The sequence below is a fragment of the Lucilia sericata genome, unplaced genomic scaffold, assembly GCF_015586225.1.
Source record: "Lucilia sericata isolate MDLA Ls3-8-SP2 unplaced genomic scaffold, ASM1558622v1 Contig000801F_arrow, whole genome shotgun sequence".
NCBI classification, from domain to species: Eukaryota; Metazoa; Arthropoda; class Insecta; order Diptera; family Calliphoridae; genus Lucilia; species Lucilia sericata.
This window is the reverse complement of record NW_023994793.1, coordinates 51077-77661: the sequence shown is the minus strand read 5'-3', so window position 1 is coordinate 77661 and position 26585 is coordinate 51077. Positions and strand designations below refer to the sequence as shown.

General features: G+C 31.0%; 1 protein-coding gene across 1 annotated transcript; it reads right to left on the bottom strand.

Moving 5' to 3' along the window:
• Positions 1-240: 240 nt before the first annotated feature.
• On the bottom strand, positions 241-18152 carry LOC119608176. Its single transcript, XM_037962487.1, has 5 exons — positions 17924-18152; positions 2862-3082; positions 885-1048; positions 583-813; positions 241-520 (listed from the first exon to the last, which is right to left on the bottom strand). The coding sequence occupies exons 1-5, from the start codon at positions 18015-18017 to the stop codon at positions 241-243; spliced, it is 990 nt and encodes a 329-aa protein (XP_037818415.1). The 5' UTR covers positions 18018-18152.
• Positions 18153-26585: the final 8433 nt, after the last annotated feature.

Here is a 26585-nt window from a genome sequence, read left to right as displayed (position 1 = left end):
TGAAGAAGTCAATAACGTTATAATATTTAAACAACCATGGGGGGTGTGTAATAAAACATTAATTTATTATTAATTTTTTACATTCAATGTACAATTTTGTTTTTTTCTTTAAATGGCATGGGAATGTAAAGTTATTTTTCAAGTAATAAGATGTAAATTTTTTGTATGTAATAATTGAACATGATTTTGTAGTTGTTGCAATTCAGCTGTAATAGAAAAAGCATTAAAAAATGTTAATTTTCATTCATTGCTTTGATAGGTTTCATTTAGTTTTATAACAAATCTAGCTAAAATCTCATAGACGTGGTTTTCTCGATCATTTAGATTACGTCTTTTACGAGACTGTTTGGAGTTGCTGCCTATACATTGAGGTTGAGCACACTTTTGTAAGCAAATTTTCACATTTGCACGAAATTGTACAAATGCTGTATTGGGAAATTTAAAAGCTCGAAATTTAGATTTTAAAGACTTCTGATCCGTAAGATTAAAGTTTTCAAAAAGATAAGGATCCACTGTGCAGCTTTTGAAAACGAGTTTAAAATTAAAAAAAAAAAAACAATGTTAAATATTTAATGATTTTACCCCTTAAATAATATGGTCTCAGACATTTCCGCCATATCTGTTACTTGCAAATAGTTGACATTCAAACCATAAATATCATTACTAGCTTCATCAAGTTTAATTTCCATTACAAGAGGAGTACCGGGTATGACAGTTACCATACCATCAATTAATTGATCATTTTGTCGTACTTCCATTAGAACTTGAGGTTCAGGAGCTCTCTGTTCTACTGTCTCAAGAATTTCAATATCTCTTAAAAAATAGAAATTCGGGGAGGTTCTTAAAGTTTTTATTTGCAAACTTTTTTTTAGCATAAAACTTACACATCTTCTTGGAAATCTTCAGGCAAGGCGTCACGTTTCACAATTTTGTGTTTTAATATTGTTGTTCTTGTTTTTTTAATTTTGTATAAACATTTTATGTTTATTTTCGATAACGAAGTATGATTTCGATGTATAATAAGATTTTGATAGAATGAAACAGAATCCTGAAATCAAAAGAAACAAAAAGTAAAAAAACAAGAATGAATAATGAATTGAGGGAAAATAGAGAAATGAATAACTAGTTCAGTTCTAGTTCAGTTCAGTTCAGTTCAGTTCTAGTTCTCGTTCTCGTTCTAGTTCTAGTTCTAGTTCAGTTCTAGTTCAGTTCTAGTTCAGTTCTAGTTCAGTTCTAGTTCAGTTCTAGTTCAGTTCTAGTTCAGTTCTAGTTCAGTTCTAGTTCAGTTCTAGTTCAGTTCTAGTTCAGTTCTAGTTCAGTACTAGTTCAGTACTAGTTCAGTATCTAGTTCAGTTCTAGTTCAGTTCTAGTTCAGTTCTAGTTCAGTTCTAGTTCAGTTCTAGTTCAGGTCTAGTTCAGTTCTAGTTCAGTTCTAGTTCAGTTCTAGTTCAGTTCTAGTTCAGTTCTAGTTCAGTTCTAGTTCAGTTCTAGTTCAGTTCTAGTTCAGTTCTAGTTCAGTTCTAGTTCAGTTCTAGTTCAGTTCTAGTTCAGTTCTAGTTCAGTTCTAGTTCAGTTCTAGTTCAGTTCTAGTTCAGTTCTAGTTCAGTTCTAGTTCAGTTCTAGTTCAGTTCTAGTTCAGTTCTAGTTCAGTTCTAGTTCAGTTCTAGTTCAGTTCTAGTTCAGTTCTAGTTCAGTTCTAGTTCAGTTCTAGTTCAGTTCTAGTTCAGTTCTAGTTCAGTTCTAGTTCAGTTCTAGTTCAGTTCTAGTTCAGTTCTAGTTCAGTTCTAGTTCAGTTCTAGTTCAGTTCTAGTTCAGTTCTAGTTCAGTTCTAGTTCAGTTCTAGTTCAGTTCTAGTTCAGTTCTAGTTCAGTTCTAGTTCAGTTCTAGTTCAGTTCTAGTTCAGTTCTAGTTCAGTTCTAGTTCAGTTCTAGTTCAGTTCTAGTTCAGTTCTAGTTCAGTTCTAGTTCAGTTCTAGTTCAGTTCTAGTTCAGTTCTAGTTCAGTTCTAGTTCAGTTCTAGTTCAGTTCTAGTTCAGTTCTAGTTCAGTTCTAGTTCAGTTCTAGTTCAGTTCTAGTTCAGTTCTAGTTCAGTTCTAGTTCAGTTCTAGTTCAGTTCTAGTTCAGTTCTAGTTCAGTTCTAGTTCAGTTCTAGTTCAGTTCTAGTTCAGTTCTAGTTCAGTTCTAGTTCAGTTCTAGTTCAGTTCTAGTTCAGTTCTAGTTCAGTTCTAGTTCAGTTCTAGTTCAGTTCTAGTTCAGTTCTAGTTCAGTTCTAGTTCAGTCTAGTTCAGTTCTAGTTCAGTTCTAGTTCAGTTCTAGTTCAGTTCTAGTTCAGTTCTAGTTCAGTTCTAGTTCAGTTCTAGTTCAGTTCTAGTTCAGTTCTAGTTCAGTTCTAGTTCAGTTCTAGTTCAGTTCTAGTTCAGTTCTAGTTCAGTTCTAGTTCAGTTCTAGTTCAGTTCTAGTTCAGTTCTAGTTCAGTTCTAGTTCAGTTCTAGTTCAGTTCTAGTTCAGTTCTAGTTCAGTTCTAGTTCAGTTCTAGTTCAGTTCTAGTTCAGTTCTAGTTCAGTTCTAGTTCAGTTCTAGTTCAGTTCTAGTTCAGTTCTAGTTCAGTTCTAGTTCAGTTCTAGTTCAGTTCTAGTTCAGTTCTAGTTCAGTTCTAGTTCAGTTCTAGTTCAGTTCTAGTTCAGTTCTAGTTCAGTTCTAGTTCAGTTCTAGTTCAGTTCTAGTTCAGTTCTAGTTCAGTTCTAGTTCAGTTCTAGTTCAGTTCTAGTTCACTTCTAGTTCTGTTCAGTTCTAGTAGTAAGTAAGTAGTAAGAACTAAGTTAGTAGGGCACTTTAAAAAATTTTGTTATTTGATTAACTTACCCTCAATTTGTTAACACTTCTCGAAAATCCACATTTGCTTAAATCATTAAAGAAAACTTTCAAAATGATTTCACGTTCACGATACAATGGCTGACACTCTTTCGGCGCATACGAATGTAAATTCTCCCAATAAATTGTATTAAGAAAATGATCAGAATTATTTGATGTCAAAGGCAATTCTACCAAAATAAAAGCCTTATTACAATAAACGTGGTGCAATTCTAAAATAATAAAAATGACAAATAGAAAAAGTTAATAAAATTATGAAATTTTATTAGTTTGTATGAGAAGAAAAAATAATACAAAATGTGTGAATTTTCTTTTTCACTGTACATTAATATTACCACAATAAAAATTTGTTACTTTTGTTCATGAGCTGTTCTTGAGCTTTTCAATTATTATGGAAATTATATGCCAACAAGTAGTCATCATAGGTGGAAATCATATAAACTCCTCCACACATCCGCAGTTAGTTGGTATAGATTTTCGTTTAACACACACACACGTTTCGTTTGAATGTTAGAAATTTTCAACAAGTTTTTTTTTTCGTTTTGGCTGTTACTTCTAAAGAACTCTGCAGGCAAGCCATTATAGTTAAGGCGTGCAATGAAATGATTTGTTTATCATTTGTTAACAAACAAATAAAAATCTGCCGTAAAAGTTTATTCACAAAATTTGTTTATTTCCTACTTGCATACTTATGCTGCTGCTGTAGCTGGTTTCTGTCGGTAGTGGTGAAATTTTTGGTTTGTAAATTTGTTTTGAGAATTGATTTCCTTAACAATTGCTACATGTGGAAATTTGTTAAAATTATACAATCTACTTAAAATTTATGCAATATTAGAATGGTTTTCTTGGTGATGGTGGTGTTCTTGTCTGCTGTTGCTTTTTCTTCATCAACATGAGTCACGTTTATAATTTGTTATTCCCCCTCTCCTTTGGAGAAACAATAAAATAAATAGTGAGAGAAATAGTGAGTATTTTTTTAATATAAGGGGGAAAATTTGTAAATTTTTTTGTTGTAGAATTATGTAAAAACATGATTAGAATTGCATAAAAGTGAATAAAAGTAACGATTTTTGTGAAAAAAACTAAAGTTTTTCTTTCAAAAACAAAAGACTTAGAAAACAAACTTGTTATGTAGAATTTATTTTTATAGAGACCAGGGGAGTTAGCTATTAATAGATAAAAAGTAGCGGGTTTTGAAAAAGAAATAAAAAGTTTTAAAACTAAAAGTTCTATAAAAGTTTTTCAACCACAACATAAGAATAATAATTAAAAAAAATTACTTACTTTAACTAGAAACTACAACTGAAACTAGCAATTATCATTCTAAACATGAAAATGGTTTTAATTAAAACCATTTAAATGCTCTTTAAAAAACAATTAAATTAAACAAATTTTTACTAGCAAACGAAACTATTTAAATGACCAGCTAAAGAATGCTCAAAAACATTTCACCAAAGAAAATTAACAACTACACAACTAAGAAAATCATCCAAAAATCTTAAATAAACACTAGACATTTGAAAAATAACAATATTATCAAAAGTGCTTAAAAGCATGCTACATGCACATTAAATTGTTTTTACGATAACTTTTTATTTAAATGTCCGCTAAAGAATCCTAAAGAACACATAGGATTTACTAATGAAATCAACAACTTTATTTTAATGTTTGCTTTTTTTCTTTTACTTAAAAAATATAACTTTTGCTTTTATGATGAAAAAAAAAAAAAAAAATCAAAAGTTCTTTAGTTAAAGAACACCGATGGTTCGATAGGCGAATAGTCATTAAAATTGTTCACACTGGGACTCTCGAATTAAGAAGTCAGGCCTTTAAAGTTTTACAATAAAATCAACATAACAACTGCACTAAGTTTCTAATTTAAATAAGGTTAAAAATAGTAGGGTGGTACTAAATGTTGAACACTTTGGAAACTTTGATTTTTCTTCCATAAACAAATTTTCCATTTCATACAAGAAGGTTTTCCTTTATTCCCAGAAATGTTCTCTTTAAGTCATACATCTTTTCCATAGTAAAGTTTTCAGAATGAGAGAAAGAAAGGTCGTAGATGACACACTCTTCTCTTATAGAAAATATACATTTCCAATAGAAAAGATCTAAGTAACTGAGACACTTTTCCCGTAAATAGGATTTTCCTGTAGAAAAGTTCTCACAAACTGAGACACTTTTTCTATAGAAAAGTTCTCTCAAACTGAGACATTTTTTTTATAGAGAAGTTCTCACAAATTGAGACACTTTTTCTATAGAAAAGTTCTCACAAACTGAGACACTTTTTCTATAGAAAAGTTCTCACAAACTGAGACACTTTTTCTATAGAAAAATTCTCACAAACTGAGACACTTTTTCTATAGAAAAGTTCTCACTAACTGAGACACTTCTTCTGTAGAAAAGATCTCACTAACTGAGACACTTTTTCTATAGATAAGTTCTCACAAACTGAGACACTTTTTCTATAGAAAGTTCTCAGTAACTGAGACACTTCTTCTATAGAAAAGTTCTCAGTAACTGAGACACGTTTTCTATAGAAAAGTTCTCAGTAACTGAGACACGTTTTCTATAGAAAAGTTCTCAGTAACTGAGACACTTTTTCTATAGAAAAGTTCTCAGTAACTGAAACACTTTTTCTATAGAAAAGTTCTCAGTAACTGAGACACTTTTTCTATAGAAAAGTTCTCAGTAACTGAGACACTTTTTCTATAGAAAAGTTCTCAGTAACTGAGACACTTTTTCTATAGAAAAGTTCTCAGTAACTGAGACACTTTTCTATAGAAAAGTTCTCAGTAACTGAGACACTTTTTCTATAGAAAAGTTCTCAGTAACTGAGACACTTTTTCTATAGAAAAGTTCTCAGTAACTGAGACACTTTTTCTATAGAAAAGTTCTCAGTAACTGAGACACTTTTTCTATAGAAAAGTTCTCAGTAACTGAGACACTTTTTCTATAGAAAAGTTCTCAGTAACTGAGACACTTTTTCTATAGAAAAGTTCTCAGTAACTGAGACACTTTTTCTATAGAAAAGTTCTCAGTAACTGAGACACTTTTTCTATAGAAAAGTTCTCAGTAACTGAGACACTTTTTCTATAGAAAAGTTCTCAGTAACTGAGACACTTTTTCTATAGAAAAGTTCTCAGTAACTGAGACACTTTTTCTATAGAAAAGTTCTCAGTAACTGAGACACTTTTTCTATAGAAAAGTTCTCAGTAACTGAGACACTTTTTCTATAGAAAAGTTCTCAGTAACTGAGACACTTTTTCTATAGAAAAGTTCTCAGTAACTGAGACACTTTTTCTATAGAAAAGTTCTCAGTAACTGAGACACTTTTTCTATAGAAAAGTTCTCAGTAACTGAGACACTTTTTCTATAGAAAAGTTCTCAGTAACTGAGACACTTTTTCTATAGAAAAGTTCTCAGTAACTGAGACACTTTTTCTATAGAAAAGTTCTCAATAACTGAGACACTTTTTTCTATAGAAAAGTTCTCAGTAACTGAGACACTTTTTCTGTAGAAAAGTTCTCAGTAACTGAGACACTTTTTCTATAGAAAAGTTTGAAGTAACTGAGACACTTTTTCTATAGAAAAGTTTGAAGTAACTGAGACACTTTTTCTATAGAAAAGTTTGAAGTAACTGAGACACTTTTTCTATAGAAAAGTTCTCAGTAACCTGAGACACTTTTTCTATAGAAAAGTTCTCAGTAACCTGAGACACTTTTTCTATAGAAAAGTTCTCAGTAACCTGAGACACTTTTTCTATAGAAAAGTTCTCAGTAACCTGAGACACTTTTTCTATAGAAAAGTTCTCAGTAACCTGAGACACTTTTTCTATAGAAAAGTTCTCAGTAACCTGAGACACTTTTTCTATAGAAAAGTTTGAAGTAACTGAGACACTTTCTCTATAGAAAAGTTCTCAGTAACTGAGACACTTTTTCTATAGAAAAGTTTGAAGTAATTCAGACACTTTTTCTATAGAAAAGTTTGAAGTAATTCAGACACTTTTTCTATAGAAAAGTTTGAAGTAATTCAGACACTTTTTCTATAGAAAAGTTTGAAGTAATTCAGACACTTTTTCTATAGAAAAGTTTGAAGTAATTCAGACACTTTTTCTATAGAAAAGTTTGAAGTAATTCAGACACTTTTTCTATAGAAAAGTTTGAAGTAATTCAGACACTTTTTCTATAGAAAACTTCTCACAAACTGAGACACTCTTTACCTCCGAAAATGTTAAATTTTTTATAAAAAAATGTAAAATTTTTCATAAAAAAATTTGACCACCTCAAATAGCAATGACACCTAAAGTGTGACTTAAAATTAAAAAAACAGCATAATACCAAAAGGTGTTTGACTTCATGACTTTATACCTTAACTTTAAACAACTTCTCATTCAGATTTTAAAGATTAAACTGTAGTTGTTATGTAGTATGTCTATCTGTCTGTCCCATTGTCTCTCTGTTAGTTTCATTTCCTACAATGACTGTGTTTTTTTTACTTTTTTTTACCTTAACATACGAAAAATTAACAATTATTTTTTTTATAAGTTCAAGACTACACTTCACATGTGTCTCACTACACCACGCGTTAGAAATCTAAGAAAATCAACTACAGTGTTTACTGTGCGCTAATAGGAAACTCGACATTCACCTCGAAATGTTGTTGTTAGCTCTGGAGTAGTACTAGTCTATGCTGATACTGTATTAAATGAGTGTTTTTGTGTCTTTTCTGTTTGTTTGGTGTTCACATGCGTATAAATTTACTGCGTTATCTTCATTAAAAGATGGTAATAAAAATGTTTTTTATATGTTTGTAAGTTTATGTAATGTTAGAGTACCCTACATAGAGCAATGCATGAGGTGGGAGTTTATTAAGGCAGATGGTATAAGAATGAAAGTTGTTCATTGGAGAAATAGTATAACTGGGAGATTTTAAGTTTATGAAATGTATCTTTTTGTTCTTAAAAACTTTTACTTCAGTATCTACTATAAGGCCTTTTTAGGTCGTCTTTTACCACACTTCAGCTTTAACACTTGCTGTTTACTTTCATCGTTTTCTTTGGTTTTTTTTGGGATTTTATATTTTTCAAATGAATTAAAATTTATTTCTTGTTAAACATTTTACAAACAGACATTCCAATGTTTAAATTTATCTGATCTTCAATACTGAGTTGTTTATGTTAATTGCGAATTTGTTTGGCATTTGTTAATGAGAAGGGAGGAAGTATACATATAATACCACAAAAAAGTCCTCTCTTCACTTGAGGTAATTCTAGGAATTTTTGGGTTTTTAAATGTTTACCTAATCGAAATATCTTTTGCGATTTCAGAATTTTAATTAAAAATGCAAAATATTTACCATTCAAGCGATTACTGTATGATGGATGAAAACAATAATTGAATTGACAATTGAAAGGAATGTCAATATATAAGGATAAAAAAGAAATAAACAAAATTAAAAAAAATAATTGAAATGTGAGCTGATTTTATATAAAAATTCTTAAAATTTGAAACATATTTTCTATAGAAAATCTAATATACATTTTCTATAGAATAGCTCTCACAATCTAAGATATATTTTCTATAGAAAATTTCTCACAATCTGAGATATATTTTCTATAGAAGATTTCTTACAATCTATAGAAAACTTCTGACAATCTGAGATACATTTTCTATAGAAAATTTCTCTCAACCTGAGATATATTTTCTATAGAAAATTTCTCACAATCTGAGATATATTTTCTATAGAAAATTTCTCTCCATCTGAGAAAAATTTTTTTCTATAGAAAATTTCTCTCAATCTGAGATATATTTTCTATAGAATATTTCTCTCAATCTGAGATATATTTTCTATAGAAAATTTCTCTCAATCTGAGAAACATTTTCTATAGAAAATTTCTCTCAATCTGAGAAACATTTTCTATAGAAAATTTCTCTCAATCTGAGAAACATTTTCTATAGAAAATTTCTCTCAATCTGAGAAACATTTTCTATAAAAATTTCTCTCAATCTGAGAAACATTTTCTATAGAAAATTTCTCTCAATCTGAGATACATTTTTTACAGAAAATTTCTCTCAATCTGAGATACATTTTCTATAGAAAATTTCTCTCAATCTGAGATACATTTTCTATAGAAAATTTCTCTCAATCTGAGATACATTTTCTATAGAAATTTCTCTCAATCTGAGATACATTTTCTATAGAAAATTTCTTTCAATCTGAGAGACTTTTTCTATAGAAAATTTCTCACAATCTGAGATACATTTTCTGTAGAAAATTTCCCACAATCTGAGATACATTTTCTATAGAAAATTTCTCTCAGTCTGAGATACATTTTCTATAGAAAATTTCTCCCAATATGAGATACATTTTCTATAGAAAATTTCTCTCAATCTGAGATACATTTTCTATAGAAAATTGCTCTCAATCTGAGATACATTTTCTATAGAAAATTTCTCTCAATCTGAGATACATTTTCTATAGAAAATTTCTCTCAATCTGAGATACATTTTCTATAGAAAATTTCTCTCAATCTGAGATACATTTTCTATAGAAAATTTCTCTCAATCTGAGACACATTTTCTATAGAAAATTTCTCTCAATCTGAGACACATTTTCTATAGAAAATTTCTCTCAATCTGAGACACATTTTCTATAGAAAATTTCTCTCAATCTGAGACACATTTTCTATAGAAAATTTCTCTCAATCTGAGACACATTTTCTATAGAAAATTTCTCTCAATCTGAGATACATTTTCTATAGAAAATTTCTGAGAAAATGAGACACTTTTTCTATAGAAAATTTCTGAGAATGTGAGAGACTTTTTCTGTAAAAAAATTTTCAGAATCTGAGAGGCTTTTTCTATAGAAAGTTTCTTAGAATCTGTGCGACTTCTTCTTTAGACAATTTCTCTCAATCTGAGAGACTTTTTCAATAGAAAATTTCTCTCAATCTGACAGACTTATCTGTTCCATTAAAGCATATTGTTAACCTCTTTAGAAAGAACAATTTTAAAAGTTTTATTAAGTGAATGAAGAAAAATATTAAAATATTTTTTATTTAATTTCCCACATAACATTTATTTCTATCAATATCAAAAGCGTATCTTTTGTAAACTTGTGGTTAAACGTCATGTCAATAAACTGTACATCTAACAGCCTGCTAGAGTATGAGCTAATGTTTGTTTTAAATAGTTTTGAGTTTTTTTTTTTTTTTTGCTTAAAAACTTCAAAAATACTTAATGTGCTAGTAACTTAAGCTTCAACTTGTCACGAAGTGGTTCCATCAATACAAAAAATAAAAAATTCAATAGAAATAGAAGAAAAAATAGCAAATGCCAATACGTCAGAATTATTGGCAGACAGGCCGGCAGATAGATGTTGTAGAGATAAACCACAAGAAGATTTAAAGAAAACCAATAAACCATTAAAACGGCTGCCAAACACATGCTGTTAATGAGATTTATGAGTATGAAAATAAACAATTGACGTTTTGGTTTTGTAGTTAGAGTAAGAGAGCTGCAAAAAACTCATTGGAAGTTGCAGCTTAATGTGATAATTGTTTCCTTATTAAATCTGGGAGTTTATTGCTGTTTATTTATTATTTATTGATTTTGATTTGAAAAGTATACATTTTGTTCTAGATTAATTTCAAAGTATTTTAAACTGAATAATTAATTCGGTAAAAACAAGTTTTTTACGGTGTTTTTTTTAATTATATTAAATAATCAAAAGTTCAATTACTTGTAATTAAAATTTCTTAACGAGTTTTTATTTAATTAACTTGAATTCTGATAAACAGTTATGTGGGATTTTGTAGCCTACAGCCAGCAATTCTATTACGTTCAGAATACATAAGTTATCACTATACTGAACTATTTCTTACTAAAATGCGTAAATTTTCTACCAGCTTCTAGCTGTCTAGTTTATCTACCTTATATTGGTTATTGTAGTCTCATGTGTAATAATATTTACAAATTTATGTTTCACTAGTATCTAGCATTTTCCTCTACCACTTTCTATCTACTAGTAAGTTCTTTATTTTATACAATAAAGTAATAATATCAGTTCAATTATCAGTTTCTTTTAGCCTGCAGCCACTTACGCAGACACTCTGGCAGGCATATTCAATACAAAAACAAGATCAAATTAATGTCATCTTTATAATTGGGTAAAATTTCTAAATGCGTAAATTGTAAATTTTTATTAGAAAAGGAAATTCTATTCAGTGTCAATACCATAAGTTTCATAAGAAGTTTGCGACATTTTTTTTTTTTTTTTCATTTTAACACAAAATGATCTAGATTTTGTGATAAAAATGTGGTGTGAAGTGTGTTAGAAATATTGTAGAAAAAACAAGCACAAATGTAATAAATTTTATGCAATAATAAGATACAATATCTAGTGTGGAACATTATAGAATAAATTTTTTGAACAAGTAAGAAGAACATTTTTTATACCAAATTGTAAGACAATTGTGTCAGATTCTGAGAAATTTTCTATAAGAAATATATCTCAGATTCTGAGAAATTTTCTATAAAAAAAGTATTTCAGTTTCTGAGAAATTTTTTATAAGAAAAGTATCTCAGATTCTGAGAAATTTTCCATAACAAAAGTATCTCAGATTCTGAGAAATTTTCTATAACAAAAGTATCTCAGATTCTGAGAAATTTTCTATAGGAAAAATATCTCAGATTCTGAGAAATTTTCTACAAGAAAAGTATGTCAGATTGTGAGAAATTTCCATAACAAAAGTATCTCAGATTCTGAGAAAATTTCTATAAGAAAAGTATTTCAGATTCTGAGAAATTTTCTATAAGAAAAGTATCTCAGATTCTGAGAATATAGTCTAGTCTAGTCTATAGTCTAGTCTATCGTCTAGTCTATCGTCTAGTCTATCGTCTAGTCTATCGTCTAGTCTATCGTCTAGTCTATCGTCTAGTCTATCGTCTAGTCTATCGTCTAGTCTATAGTCTAGTCTAGTCTATAGTCTAGTCTATAGTCTAGTCTATAGTCTAGTCTATAGTCTAGTCTATAGTCTAGTCTATAGTCTAGTCTATAGTCTAGTCTATAGTCTAGTCTATAGTCTAGTCTATAGTCTAGTCTATAGTCTAGTCTATAGTCTAGTCTATAGTCTAGTCTATAGTCTAGTCTATAGTCTAGTCTATAGTCTAGTCTATAGTCTAGTCTATAGTCTAGTCTATAGTCTAGTCTATAGTCTAGTCTATAGTCTAGTCTATAGTCTAGTCTATAGTCTAGTCTATAGTCTAGTCTATAGTCTAGTCTATAGTCTAGTCTATAGTCTAGTCTATAGTCTAGTCTATAGTCTAGTCTATAGTCTAGTCTATAGTCTAGTCTATAGTCTAGTCTATAGTCTAGTCTATAGTCTAGTCTATAGTCTAGTCTATAGTCTAGTCTATAGTCTAGTCTATAGTCTAGTCTATAGTCTAGTCTATAGTCTAGTCTATAGTCTAGTCTATAGTCTAGTCTATAGTCTAGTCTATAGTCTAGTCTATAGTCTAGTCTATAGTCTAGTCTATAGTCTAGTCTATAGTCTAGTCTATAGTCTAGTCTATAGTCTAGTCTATAGTCTAGTCTATAGTCTAGTCTATAGTCTAGTCTATAGTCTAGTCTATAGTCTAGTCTATAGTCTAGTCTATAGTCTAGTCTATAGTCTAGTCTATAGTCTAGTCTATAGTCTAGTCTATAGTCTAGTCTATAGTCTAGTCTATAGTCTAGTCTATAGTCTAGTCTATAGTCTAGTCTATAGTCTAGTCTATAGTCTAGTCTATAGTCTAGTCTATAGTCTAGTCTATAGTCAAGTCTATAGTCTAGTCTATAGTCTAGTCTATAGTCTAGTTTATAGTCTAGTATATAGTCTAGAAATTTTCTCTAGAAAATGTATCACAAATAGTGAGAAATTTTCTGTAGAATATGTATCACAATAGTGAGAAATTTTCTATAGAAAATGTATCACAAACTGAGAGAAATTTTCTATAGAAAATGTATCACAAATTGAGAAAAATTTTCTATAGAAAATGTATCTCAAATAGTGATAAATTTTCTATTTATAACTTTTTTGTAGAATAAGTCTCTCAGATTCTGATGACTTTTGACACACAAACTTTCTTTTCTATTCTTTGGCAACATCTTTAAATTATCTATGTATGTTAAATGCCTCATTTATCAGGAACTTATTGGCATTTTTTGTTGTTGTTACTAAGAATTTTCGCATTATTGACCATAATCGCTCAAAGGGGTTAGACACTTTTGCCTAAACAAAAGGTCAATACATAAAATTTGTTAAAATGTCGATAAATCAAGGTAAACTTAAGTTAAATTGTACATAAGAGATACTGAGAGAGTTGGAGTATAGAAGTATAAATGGAATTTTCGAAATTCGCTAACAAAGAAATAAGATAAATGATAAGTTAGATATAGTCCCAGTAGGAAATAGTTTTTGGAATGATAGCAGTTTTTTGTGAAAAAGAAACTTTTGGAATGTACTTTTTGTATGAATTTGATTAGACTAAAGTCCACAAAAGTTCCCTATTGGGTAGCAGAGCGCGTGTATAAAACTGAAATAATATTCTCCTAATATTCCTTTATATGTGTTCGCCTGTATGTAAGTGTATCTGTGTACACCGTGTAACCCATTCAACGAATTAACCGCGAAATAAGAAAAATATTTGGCACACTCATCAATCTTAATTCATGTTGTTTTTTTATTTACGTTTTTTTGTTGCAGCAAAGTATAAAGAAACGTTTATTAAGTTTGAATTTGTTTCGATCTTTAAAATACTTGTTGAACACATGTGTATGTCGGTAATATTTTGCCAAAATAAGATAAAAGAACTGAGAACCTTTAAATAACTGCTGTTGTTTATATAAAATATTGTTATTTTTTTGCTGCAAAACAACAAACACCAAACAACAACCACACCTTATCACCATCAGAAAACATGGACATGGACACGGACACAAAAGCCGCAAAATATAAAAAAAAAAAAAATAAATGATTATCTATTGTGTTTCGAAATGAAAAGAAGAACCTAGTAACCAAGTGACCACTTATGTTATGTTTCCAAAGACCTACATATTTCTTCTCTATTATTTTTTTTTTCTTGAACCCACCAATTTGATGGTCTATTAAGGTTTGTGGTTCTATTTGTGACAGCCGTGGTATGGAATGTTTGTGGGAAAGATGATTATAAATTCAATATTTATGTGTGTTATGGATTAAGTTTAAAATTATTACCAATAGATATTACTGCATTTGGCTTATAATGACTACATCTACATTATTGTGAGAAATATTATGAAAACTGTATAAAAAATTAAGTTTTTTTCGCATTAAGGATGTTAGGGTATTTCTATATTACCTATTACCCTATATTAAACCTGCCTTACCTCTAAACACTAACAACAAAGTTGCGTAGGGGCCATATTTACTTTCCTAAACAAATTTTGCATATTATTACATGTGTTTTCTGACCATAATTTTTCTTAACATTAATTTTTTTAGTTTTAACACACATAAGAACCAAAACTCTATATGGGAGAGTATTAGAACAGCAAAAATAACCAACTTATAGTTTTTCGTTTATCTGTGACATCTATGGCCATAAGTCTTGACCCTCATTGGCCACAAAAAAATATAAAAGAACATGTGTTTTGTGTTTATTTTTTATTTAGTTTTAGCATTATCTTTTCCCAGTATTGTTTGCTGATGATTTATAATTAAAACAGGAAACATTTATTTTGTTTGTTTTTGCAAAAATTTCGCATTTTATTTAAGTGAAAAGAGAAACAAAAATTTAGAACCAACAAAAAAGAATTTATCTCAACACATGAAAATATAAATATTTAAATAATAATAATAGTCTATAGTCTAGTCTATAGTCTAGTCTATAGTCTAGTCTAAAGTCTAGTCTATAGTCTAGTCTATAGTCTAGTCTATAGTCTAGTCTATAGTCTAGTCTATAGTCTAGTCTATAGTCTAGTCTATAGTCTAGTCTATAGTCTAGTCTATAGTCTAGTCTATAGTCTATTCTATAGCCTAGTCTATAGTCTAGTCCATAGTCTAGTCTATAGTCTAGTCTATAGTCTAGTCTATAGTCTAGTCTATAGTCTAGTCTATAGTCTAGTCTATAGTCTAGTCTATAGTCTAGTCTATAGTCTAGTCTATAGTCTAGTCTATAGTCTAGTCTATATAGTCTAGTCTATAGTCTAGTCTATAGTCTAGTCTATAGTCTAGTCTATAGTCTAGTCTATAGTCTAGTCTATAGTCTAGTCTATAGTCTAGTCTATAGTCTAGTCTATAGTCTAGTCTATAGTCTAGTCTATAGTCTAGTCTATAGTCTAGTCTATAGTCTAGTCTATAGTCTAGTCTATAGTCTAGTCTATAGTCTAGTCTATAGTCTAGTCTATAGTCTAGTCTATAGTCTAGTCTATAGTCTAGTCTATGGTCTAGTCTATAGTCTAGTCTATAGTCTAGTCTATAGTCTAGTCTATAGTCTAGTCTATAGTCTAGTCTATAGTCTAGTCTATAGTCTAGTCTATAGTCTAGTCTATAGTCTAGTCTATAGTCTAGTCTATAGTCTAGTCTATAGTCTAGTCTATAGTCTAGTCTATAGTCTAGTCTATAGTCTAGTCTATAGTCTAGTCTATAGTCTAGTCTATAGTCTAGTCTATAGTCTAGTCTATAGTCTAGTCTATAGTCTAGTCTATAGTCTAGTCTATAGTCTAGTCTATAGTCTAGTCTATAGTCTAGTCTATAGTCTAGTCTATAGTCTAGTCTATAGTCTAGTCTATAGTCTAGTCTATAGTCTAGTCTATAGTCTAGTCTATAGTCTAGTCTATAGTCTAGTCTATAGTCTAGTCTATAGTCTAGTCTATAGTCTAGTCTATAGTCTAGTCTATAGTCTAGTCTATAGTCTAGTCTATAGTCTAGTCTATAGTCTATTAGTCTAGTCTATAGTCTAGTCTATAGTCTAGTCTATAGTCTAGTCTATAGTCTAGTCTATAGTCTAGTCTATAGTCTAGTCTATAGTCTAGTCTATAGTCTAGTCTATAGTCTAGTCTATAGTCTAGTCTATAGTCTAGTCTATAGTCTAGTCTATAGTCTAGTCTATAGTCTAGTCTATAGTCTAGTCTATAGTCTAGTCTAGTCTAGTCTAGTCTATAGTCTAGTCTATAGTCTAGTCTATAGTCTAGTCTATAGTCTAGTCTATAGTCTAGTCTAGTCTAGTCTAGTCTAGTCTAGTCTAGTCTAGTCTAGTCTAGTCTAGTCTAGTCTAGTCTAGTCTAGTCTAGTCTAGTCTAGTCTAGTCTAGTCTAGTCTAGTCTAGTCTAGTCTAGTCTAGTCTAGTCTAGTCTAGTCTAGTCTAGTCTAGTCTAGTCTAGTCTAGTCTATAGTCTAGTCTAGTCTACAGTCTAGTCTATAGTCTAGTCTATAGTCTAGTCTATAGTCTAGTCTATAGTCTAGTCTATAGTCTAGTCTAGTCTAGTCTAGTCTAGTCTAGTCTAGTCTAGTCTAGTCTGGTCTAGTCTAGTCTAGTCTAGTCTAGTCTAGTCTAGTCTAGTCTAGTCTAGTCTAGTCTAGTCAAGTCTAGTCTAGTCTAGTCTAGTCTAGTCTAGTCTAGTCTAGTCTAGTCTAGTCTAGTCTAGTCTAGTCTAGTCTAGTCTAGTCTAGTCTAGTCTAGTCTAGTCTCTAGTCTAGTCTAGTCTAGTCTAGTCTAGTCTAGTCTAGTCTAGTCTAGTCTAGTCTAGTCTAGTCTTGTCTAGTCTAGTCTTGTCTAGTCTATTCTATTCTAGGCTAGTCTATAGTCTATAGTCTATAATCTATAGTCTATAGTTTTTGGTCTATAGTCTATAGTTTATAGTCTATAGTCTATATTCTATTGTCTATAGTCTGTAGTCTAGTCTAGTCTATAGTCTAGTCTATAGTCTAGTCTATAGTCTAGTCTATAGTCTAGTGTATAGTCTAGTGTATAGTCTAGTCTGTAGTCTAGTCTATAGTCTAGTCTATAGTCTAGTCTATAGTCTAGTCTATAGTCTAGTCTATAGTCTAGTCTATAGTCTAGTCTATAGTCTAGTCTATAGTCTAGTCTAGTCTATAGTCTAGTCTATAGTCTAGTCTATAGTCTAGTCTATAGTTAGTCTAGTCTAGTCTAGTCTAGTCTATAGTATAGTCTAGTCTATAGTCTAGTCTATAGTCTAGTCTATAGTCTAGTCTATAGTCTAGTCTATAGTCTAGTCTATAGTCTAGTCTATAGTCTAGTCTATAGTCTAGTCTATAGTCTAGTCTATAGTCAGGCCTATAGTCTGATCTATAGTCTAGTCTGTATTCTATTCTATGTTCTACTCTCTTATATTGGCCTATAGTGTAGTCGGATCCAGTCTATTGATTTTTATGGAAAATATGATTGATCACTAAAAATAGGTACCTTTTCAGTTTTGTGTAATTTAAAAGCATATTTTTGAACTTTTGACATTAGCCGAACTATTTTCAAGTAAATTCCCAGAAATAAAGGATGTAATTTTTTTGTGGTATTATTATTTTCAGTTTCCATTTGCAGTACCTTTTCAAAATATACCACTTTACATTTATAAACATACATACATATGTATTTCCACAATTTAAATTCTTTAACACCTTTTATCCCATTCGCAAAGTTTTTTAATTGCAGGCTTTAACAATTTGGCACTAAATATTAAAAACCACTAATTTTCAAAAGAAACCTGTTGCACTATTAACACCCATAAACAAAAAAAAACACACACACAAACTATTAAAGTTATTTTCTTAACGTTGCAATTGAAAGTTGATTATTTAACCATGATATTTAACATGAATATTTTTGTTGTTGTTTGTTTATTCATACATTTTTATTAACTTGACCAGCATTTTACAGCCCATAATTTTCAAGTACTAAAAAAATTAAAATCTATAACTGGGCAATTTTATATAACAAGCAAAAATAATAACATTCGAAAAGCCACATGTAGTAAAGATAGTCAAGAAAAAGAAGAAGATGTTATTAACTCACCTGAAGCATTTAATAATTTACAGTTATTAAATATCGTTGTTATTATTAATAATAATAATGTTATAATGACTTTAATAAAAATGTTAAGAAACATCGTCAATTTGTTCAATAGAAAATATGGTCTGCGAAACAATTATTTTTCTCAGTTGACCGACCGTTCTGTGGTTTGAAAATCAAGCAACTGAATTTAAATTTAATGGTTTAAAGTCTAAATATTTGTCGAATAGAGTACCCAAGAAATTGTTATGACAATAATTTATGTTCATTTCGATTTTCATTTCGTTGCATGACATAAAACTTGTTTTATTTCTTACTAAACTGCAGTTGGTGGTGGAATTTGTGCAAAGTTATTGTTTTCTATGATTGTTCGAAAGGTTAAACTATTAAAAAGTGAGTGAGTTAATAAACAAAGAGTTGTTAAAGGTGTCGTTAAGACAATCACCTGATTTGCTAATATACCAAGAGACTTTTTGCAAACTACTACAGACTAGAATATATACTAGACTATAGACTAGACTATAGACTACACTATAGACTAGACTATAGACTAGACTATAGACTGGACTATAGACTTGACTATAGACTTGACTATAGACTAGACTATAGACTAGACTATAGACTAGACTATAGACTAGACTATAGACTAGACTATGGACTAGACTATAGGACTAGACTGTAGACTAGACTATAGACTAGACTATAGACTAGACTATAGACTAGACTATAGACTAGACTATAGACAAGACTATAGACTAGACTATAGGACTAGACTATAGACTAGACTATAGACTAGGCTATAGACTATACTATAGACTAGACTATAGACTAGGCTATAGACTAGACTATAGACTAGACTATAGACTAGACTATAGACTAGGCTATAGACTAGGCTATAGACTAGACTATAGACTAGACTATAGATTAAGACTATGACTAGACTATAGACTAGACTGTAGACTAGACTATAGACTAGACTATAGACTAGACTATAGACTAGCCTATAGACTAGACTATAGACTAGACTATAGACTAGACTATAGACTAGACTATAGACTAGACTATAGACTAGACTATAGACTAGACTATAGACTATAGACTAGACTATAGACTAGACTAGACTAGACTATACTAGACTAGACTATAGATCGACCATAGACTAGACTATAGACTAGACTATAGACTAGACTATAGACTAGACCATAGACTAGACTATAGACTAGACTATAGACTAGACTATAGACTAGACTATAGACTAGACTATAGACTAGACTATAGACTAGACTATAGACTAGACTATAGACTAGACTATAGACTAGACTATAGACTAGACTATAGACTAGACTATAGACTAGACTATAGACTAGACTATAGACTAGACTATAGACTAGACTATAGACTAGACTATAGACTAGACTATAGACTAGACTATAGACTAGACTATAGACTAGACTATAGACTAGACTATAGACTAGACTATAGACTAGACTATAGACTAGACTATAGACTAGACTATAGACTAGACTATAGACTAGACTATAGACTATACTATAGACTAGACTATAGACTAGACTATAGACTAGACTATAGACTAGACTATAGACTAGACTATAGACTAGACTATAGACTAGACTAGAGACTAGACTATAGACTAGACTATAGACTAGACTATAGACTAGACTATAGACTAGACTAGACTAGACTATAGACTAGACTATAGACTAGACTATAGACTAGACTATAGACTAGACTATAGACTAGACTATAGACTAGACTATAGACTAGACTATAGACTAGACTATAGACTAGACTATAGACTAGACTATAGACTAGACTATAGACTAGACTATAGACTAGACTATAGACTAGACTATAGACTAGACTATAGACTAGACTATAGACTAGACTAGACTAGACTATAGACTAGACTATAGACTAGACTATAGACTAGACTATAGACTAGACTATAGACTAGACTATAGACTAGACTATAGACTAGACTATAGACTAGACTATAGACTAGACTATAGACTAGACTATAGACTAGACTATAGACTAGACTATAGACTAGACTATAGACTAGACTATAGACTAGACTATAGACTAGACTATAGACTAGACTATAGACTAGACTATAGACTAGACTATAGACTAGACTATAGACTAGGACTATAGACTAGACTATAGACTAGACTATAGACTAGACTATAGACTAGACTATAGACTAGACTATAGACTAGACTAGACTAGACTATAGACTAGACTATAGACTAGACTATAGACTAGGACTATAGACTAGACTATAGACTAGACTATAGACTAGACTATAGACTAGACTATAGACTAGACTATAGACTAGACTATAGACTAGACTATAGACTAGACTATAGACTAGACTATAGACTAGACTATAGACTAGACTATAGACTAGACTATAGACTAGACTATAGACTAGACTATAGACTAGACTATAGGACTAGACTATAGACTAGACTATAGACTAGACTATAGACTAGACTATAGACTAGACTATAGACTAGACTATAGACTAGACTATAGACTAGACTATAGACTAGACTATAGACTAGACTATAGACTAGACTATAGACTAGACTATAGACTAGACTATAGACTAGACTATAGACTAGACTAATAGACTAGACTATAGACTAGACTATAGACTAGACTATAGACTAGACTATAGACTAGACTATAGACTAGACTATAGACTAGACTATAGACTAGACTATAGACTAGACTATAGACTAGACTATAGACTAGACTATAGACTAGACTATAGACTAGACTATAGACTAGACTATAGACTAGACTATAGACTAGACTATAGACTAGACTATAGACTAGACTATAGACTAGACTATAGACTAGACTATAACTAGACTATAGACTTATAGACTAGACTATAGACTAGACTATAGACTAGACTATAGACTAGACTATAGACTAGACTATAGACTAGACTATAGACTAGACTATAGACTAGACTATAGACTAGACTATAGACTAGACTATAGACTAGACTATAGACTAGACTATAGACTAGACTATAGACTAGACTATAGACTAGACTATAGACTAGACTATAGACTAGACTATAGACTAGACTATAGACTAGACTATAGACTAGACTATAGACTTGACTATAGACTAGACTATAGACTTGACTATAGAGTAGACTATAGACTAGACTATAGACTAGACTATAGACTAGACTATAGACTAGACTATAGACTAGACTATAGACAAGACTATAGACTAGACAATAGACTATACTATAGACTAGACTATATACCATAGTTCAGATTATGACAATACTAACAAAATATCTTTGAGTCATAAACGATGGCCATAGAAGCTTCGTTTCTAATTTCAAAAGGGTCCTGCGACTATATTGACTTATTTTATAGACAACCTATTTCCAGAGGTGTTACCAATTATGGGATATTTGCTAGTTACTTAGAGTTAATTATCTATTCCCACACTACTTAACAGTATCTTATGCATGCAATCAATTAAAAAGATTTTAAAATTTTACAGATTTTTCTAAATAAACTTTGCCTCATTCTTAGACACAGTAAATACAAAATATTAAGTAAATTTAAAAGGTCTCAGAAAAAAAATAAATATTGTGGGTTGCACAAACACATATATATGGTTGACCAACAAAAATTTTAATCGATTTATATCTTAAGCCATTTACAAATATGCATTTCAAAGTGCAACGAGACGAAAATTCTTTAAAAATTAGTTTTCTCTTTTTGCTTATGCTGCTGATGTTGTTGTTGTTATTACCAACAATAATCAACAATGGAATTTCATTTTATTTTTAACCATATAAAGTTTAACTAATCACATAATTACAGACAATTGCTGTGACCCATTTTCAAATGTTGCGGACGGCCACATAAGTGTCCAAGTTTGTGTGTACGTATTAGCTGAGTCTCTCTAATATCTTAAAAAGCATAAATCAAAACCACAATATTCATTTCTTTCATATATATGAGCAATATAAACTTATAAAATAAGGAAAACTAGAAAAAATTGCAGAATAATAGTTGGAAGTAAAAAGGAAAACCCATGGTTAGGAATAACCACTGCAATATCAACACCAATACCACCATAACATCATAATCATTTTGAGCAGCCGCAAACAATTGCTAGAACCACCAACATCTTTTTAAAAGTTTGTAATCATTAGGGTGAATTCAACGTTTGTATTATGGTAAATGTCAATCTTACTAATTTAAGAGCATAAACGATAAATTCACGAATTTATTTGTTGTCCAAAATTCTATATCCTAGACTACAGATTTGCCTCTAGATCAGTCTAAATACTGGACTACAGATTTGTCAAACATCTGGACAGCTGATCAGTCGACTCTGAAAAGTATTCTCTCGATATGGAACCATTAATAGCCCCCTTAATATTTACTCATATCTGTACCAATACAAATGCATTTGATCAAAATGTATCTAAACAAACGCTTCAACCTGACTAAACACTTGTTTCAGCACTTTTTTATATGTATTTTGTAATTCACTCGTAATTGAACTTAAACTGAACAAACAAACTAAACTCTACTCTCATGCATGCATGAAACTAAGATGGGAGTAAGTAAGAGTTACACACAAAAAGTAATAAACTTTATAAGGAGTTGTATAAATACATCTTCTTCTCAAATGCAAGTTTAAGTCTGAATATCTTGCGGTCCATATGTTGGTTAAAAAAATGGGTGAATACGAGGGTTGATCCAAAGCTTTTACTCAGAACTAATAAAGAAATTATCTGTCATCTCAAGATGACTTTTGAAATATAGATCAGTATATGGTCCGTATTATAAATCAGTATGGGCTAAAGATAAGTATATAGTCTGCATTATTCATCAGATTATAGTCTGAATTATTCAGCAGCTAATAGTCCGCACTATAAAATTATCAATAGTATGGACTAAAGATCATTCAATAGTCTTGACTATAGATCAGTATTTAATCTATTCTATAGATAAGTTTATAGTCTGAACTATAGATCAGTCTATGGTCTAACCTAAAGAACAGTCTATAGTCTGGACTATAGATCAATTTCCTAAGATCAGTCTATAGTCTGGACTATAGATCAGTCTATAGTCTGGACTATAGATCAGTCTATAGTCTGGACTATAGATCAGTCTATAGTCTGGACTATAGATCAGTCTATAGTCTGGACTATAGATCAGTCTATAGTCTGGACTATAGATCAGTCTATAGTCTGGACTATAGATCAGTCTATAGTCTGGACTATAGATCAGTCTATAGTCTGGACTATAGATCAGTCTATAGTCCGGACTATAGATCATCTATAGTCTGGACTATAGATCAGTCTATAGTCTGGACTATAGATCAGTCTATAGTCCTGGACTATAGATCAGTCTATAGTCTGGACTATAGATCAGTCTATAGTCTGGACTATAGATCAGTCTATAGTCTGACTATAGATCAGTCTATAGTCTGGACTATAGATCAGTCTATAGTCTGGACTATAGATCAGTCTATAGTCTGGACTATAGATCAGTCTATAGTCTGGACTATAGATCAGTCTATAGTCTGGACTATAGATCAGTCTATAGTCTGGACTATAGATCAGTCTATAGTCTGGACTATAGATCAGTCTATAGTCTGGACTATAGATCAGTCTATAGTCTGGACTATAGATCAGTCTATAGTCTGGACTATAGATCAGTCTATAGTCTGGACTATAGATCAGTCTATAGTCTGGACTATAGATCAGTCTATAGTCTGGACTATAGATCAGTCTATAGTCTGGACTATAGATCAGTCTATAGTCTGGACTATAGATCAGTCTATAGTCTGGACTATAGATCAGTCTATAGTCTGGACTATAGATCAGTCTATAGTCTGGACTATAGATCAGTCTATAGTCTGGACTATAGATCAGTCTATAGTCTGGACTATAGATCAGTCTATAGTCTGGACTATAGATCAGTCTATAGTCTGGACTATAGATCAGTCTATAGTCTGGACTATAGATCAGTCTATAGTCTGGACTATAGATCAGTCTATAGTCTGGACTATAGATCAGTCTATAGTCTGGACTATAGATCAGTCTATAGTCTGGACTATAGATCAGTCTATAGTCTGGACTATAGATCAGTCTATAGTCTGGACTATAGATCAGTCTATAGTCTGGACTATAGATCAGTCTATAGTCTGGACTATAGATCAGTCTATAGTCCTGGACTATAGATCAGTCTATAGTCTGGACTATAGATCAGTCTATAGTCTGGACTATAGATCAGTCTATAGTCTAGACTATAGATCAGTCTATAGTCTGGGCTATAGATCAGTCTATAGTCTGGGCTATAGATCAGTCTATAGTCTGGGCTATAGATCAGTCTATAGTCTGGGCTATAGATCAGTCCATAGTCTAGGACTATAGATCAGTCTATAGTCTGACTATAGATCAGTCTATAGTCTGGACTATAGATCAGTCTATAGTCTGGACTATAGATCAGTCTATAGTCTGGACTATAGATCAGTCTATAGTCTGGACTATAGATCAGTCTATAGTCTGGACTATAGATCAGTCTATAGTCTGGACTAGATCAGTCTATAGTCTGGACTATTGATCAGTCTATAGTATGGACTATAGATCAGTCTATTGTCTGGACTATAGATCAGTCTACAGTCTCGGCTATAGATCAGTCTATAGTCTGGACTATAGATCAGTCTATAGTCTGGAGTATAAATCAGTCTATAGTCTGGAGTATAAATCAGTCTATAGTCTGGAGTATAAATCAGTCTATAGTCTGGACTATTGATCAATCTATAGTCTAGACTATAGATCAATCTATAGTCTGGACTATAGATTGGTCTTTAGTCTGGAATATAGATCAGTCTATATGATGGACTTTAGATCCGTCTATAGTCTGGACTATAGATAAGTCTATAGTCTGGACTATAGATCAGTATATAGTCTGGACTATAGATCAGTATATAGTCTGGACTATATAGTCTAGACTATAGATCACTCTATAATATAGACAATAGATCACTCTATAGTATAGACTATATATCAGTCGATAGTCTAGACTATAGAACAGTCTATAGTGTGGTCTAGAGATCAGTCTATAGTCTTTTCTATATATCAGTCTATAGACTGGTCTATAGATCAATCTATAGTCTGGTCTATAGATCAGTCTACAGTCTGGTCTATAGATCAGTCTATAGTCTGGTCTATAGATCAGTCTATAGTGTGGTCTATAGATCAGTCTATAGTGTGGTCTATAGATCAGTCTATAGTCTGGTCTATAGATCAGTCTATAGTCTGGTCTATAGATCAGTCTATAGTCTGGTCTATAGATCAGTCTATAGTCTGGACTGTAGAACAGTCTATAGTCTGGACTGTAGAAGAGTCTATAGTCTGGACAATAGATCAGTCTATAGTCTGAACTATAGATTAGTCTATAGTCTGGTCTATAGATCTGTCTATATCTGTACTATAGATCAGTCTATACTATAGATCAGTCTGTAGATGAATATATACATAGCAGGGACTATAGATCTCTGTATATTCCGATATTTAGAATAATCTTAACATTCCCCTCCCAACCCTCGTTCATTTCCAAATCGATCCGGCCAGCATGCGTTCGCATGTTGGTTCAAAAGTGTTTAGCGTATATGTTTTTATTGTGTCTCTCTTAGAGCCTGTTGAAACTATTCCTTGTACAATATATCTAAACACCATATACTATAAATGCTTATGGTTGATCATGTTTGCCAACCAACCATTCACCATAAATGTAATAAAACCATAAAATTTTTAAAATTCTTGAAAAAAAAAACAAAAACAAAAGTATAAAATAAAAGAAATATGAATAAATGCTAAGAAACGTAATAAACTAAACAGCAATGAAGACATTTCAAATATTTATTACCGAAATCAAGTTACAAACTAATGAAATTTGCATTTTTTAGGTAATTTTAAATGTTTTTTTTTTATTTTTTTATTTTATTGAGAAAGTAGAGAAACTGATAGGATGGATGGACAGCTTATGGAGTAGAGGGTATGTAGTAGTGTTTCGGTTTTTTGGGAAACAGCAAGTGTGTATTATTGGCTGAAAGTTTAGGGGGGAAAATTGGAAAAAAGACTAAAATTTGTTTAACGTCTGGTTGTTACTACTGTTTTGAGTTTTTTTGAAGATTTTTGTTTAGAAATAACACAGAAGGAAATCAGTATCGAAGTGTTTTTATCGGTTTAGTTTGCAGCATGATATGTGTTTTTTTAAGGCCCTATGGACCGGTTGTCATGAGATCTAGCAAAAGGATAAAAACTCTCATGGCCAATCCAAATCGTATTGAAATTTCTTTAAGTTGTTTTTAAAAGAACAAATAATTTTGTTTGGTTTTCATCAACACAAATATGTAATACTCGTCCCACTGTAGTGCAGTAGGGTATAAAAAGTAGAATATATTATTTTAATTTTAGAGCATGTTAATTGAAAATAAATTTCTAGTGCATAAAACACCAGTACAAATTTGTTTAAAACTGTAATTTATTTTACTAGATTTACTAGAAATAAATGCTAACACTAGTACTTATAATGAGAACATCAGCATAAATGCAGATAATTTAAATGATTTCTAATTC

Coding starts and splice junctions, on each gene's coding strand:
- LOC119608176 (XM_037962487.1), bottom strand. CDS start 18,017: ATGTTTCTTAACATTTTTATTAAAGTCATTATAACATTATTATTATTA. Junction 1,049..2,861: donor GAAGTGTTAACAAATTGAGG/GTAAGTTAATCA, acceptor TTTTGATTTCAG/GATTCTGTTTCATTCTATCA. Junction 814..884: donor GAAGATTTCCAAGAAGATGT/GTAAGTTTTATG, acceptor CTATTTTTTAAG/AGATATTGAAATTCTTGAGA.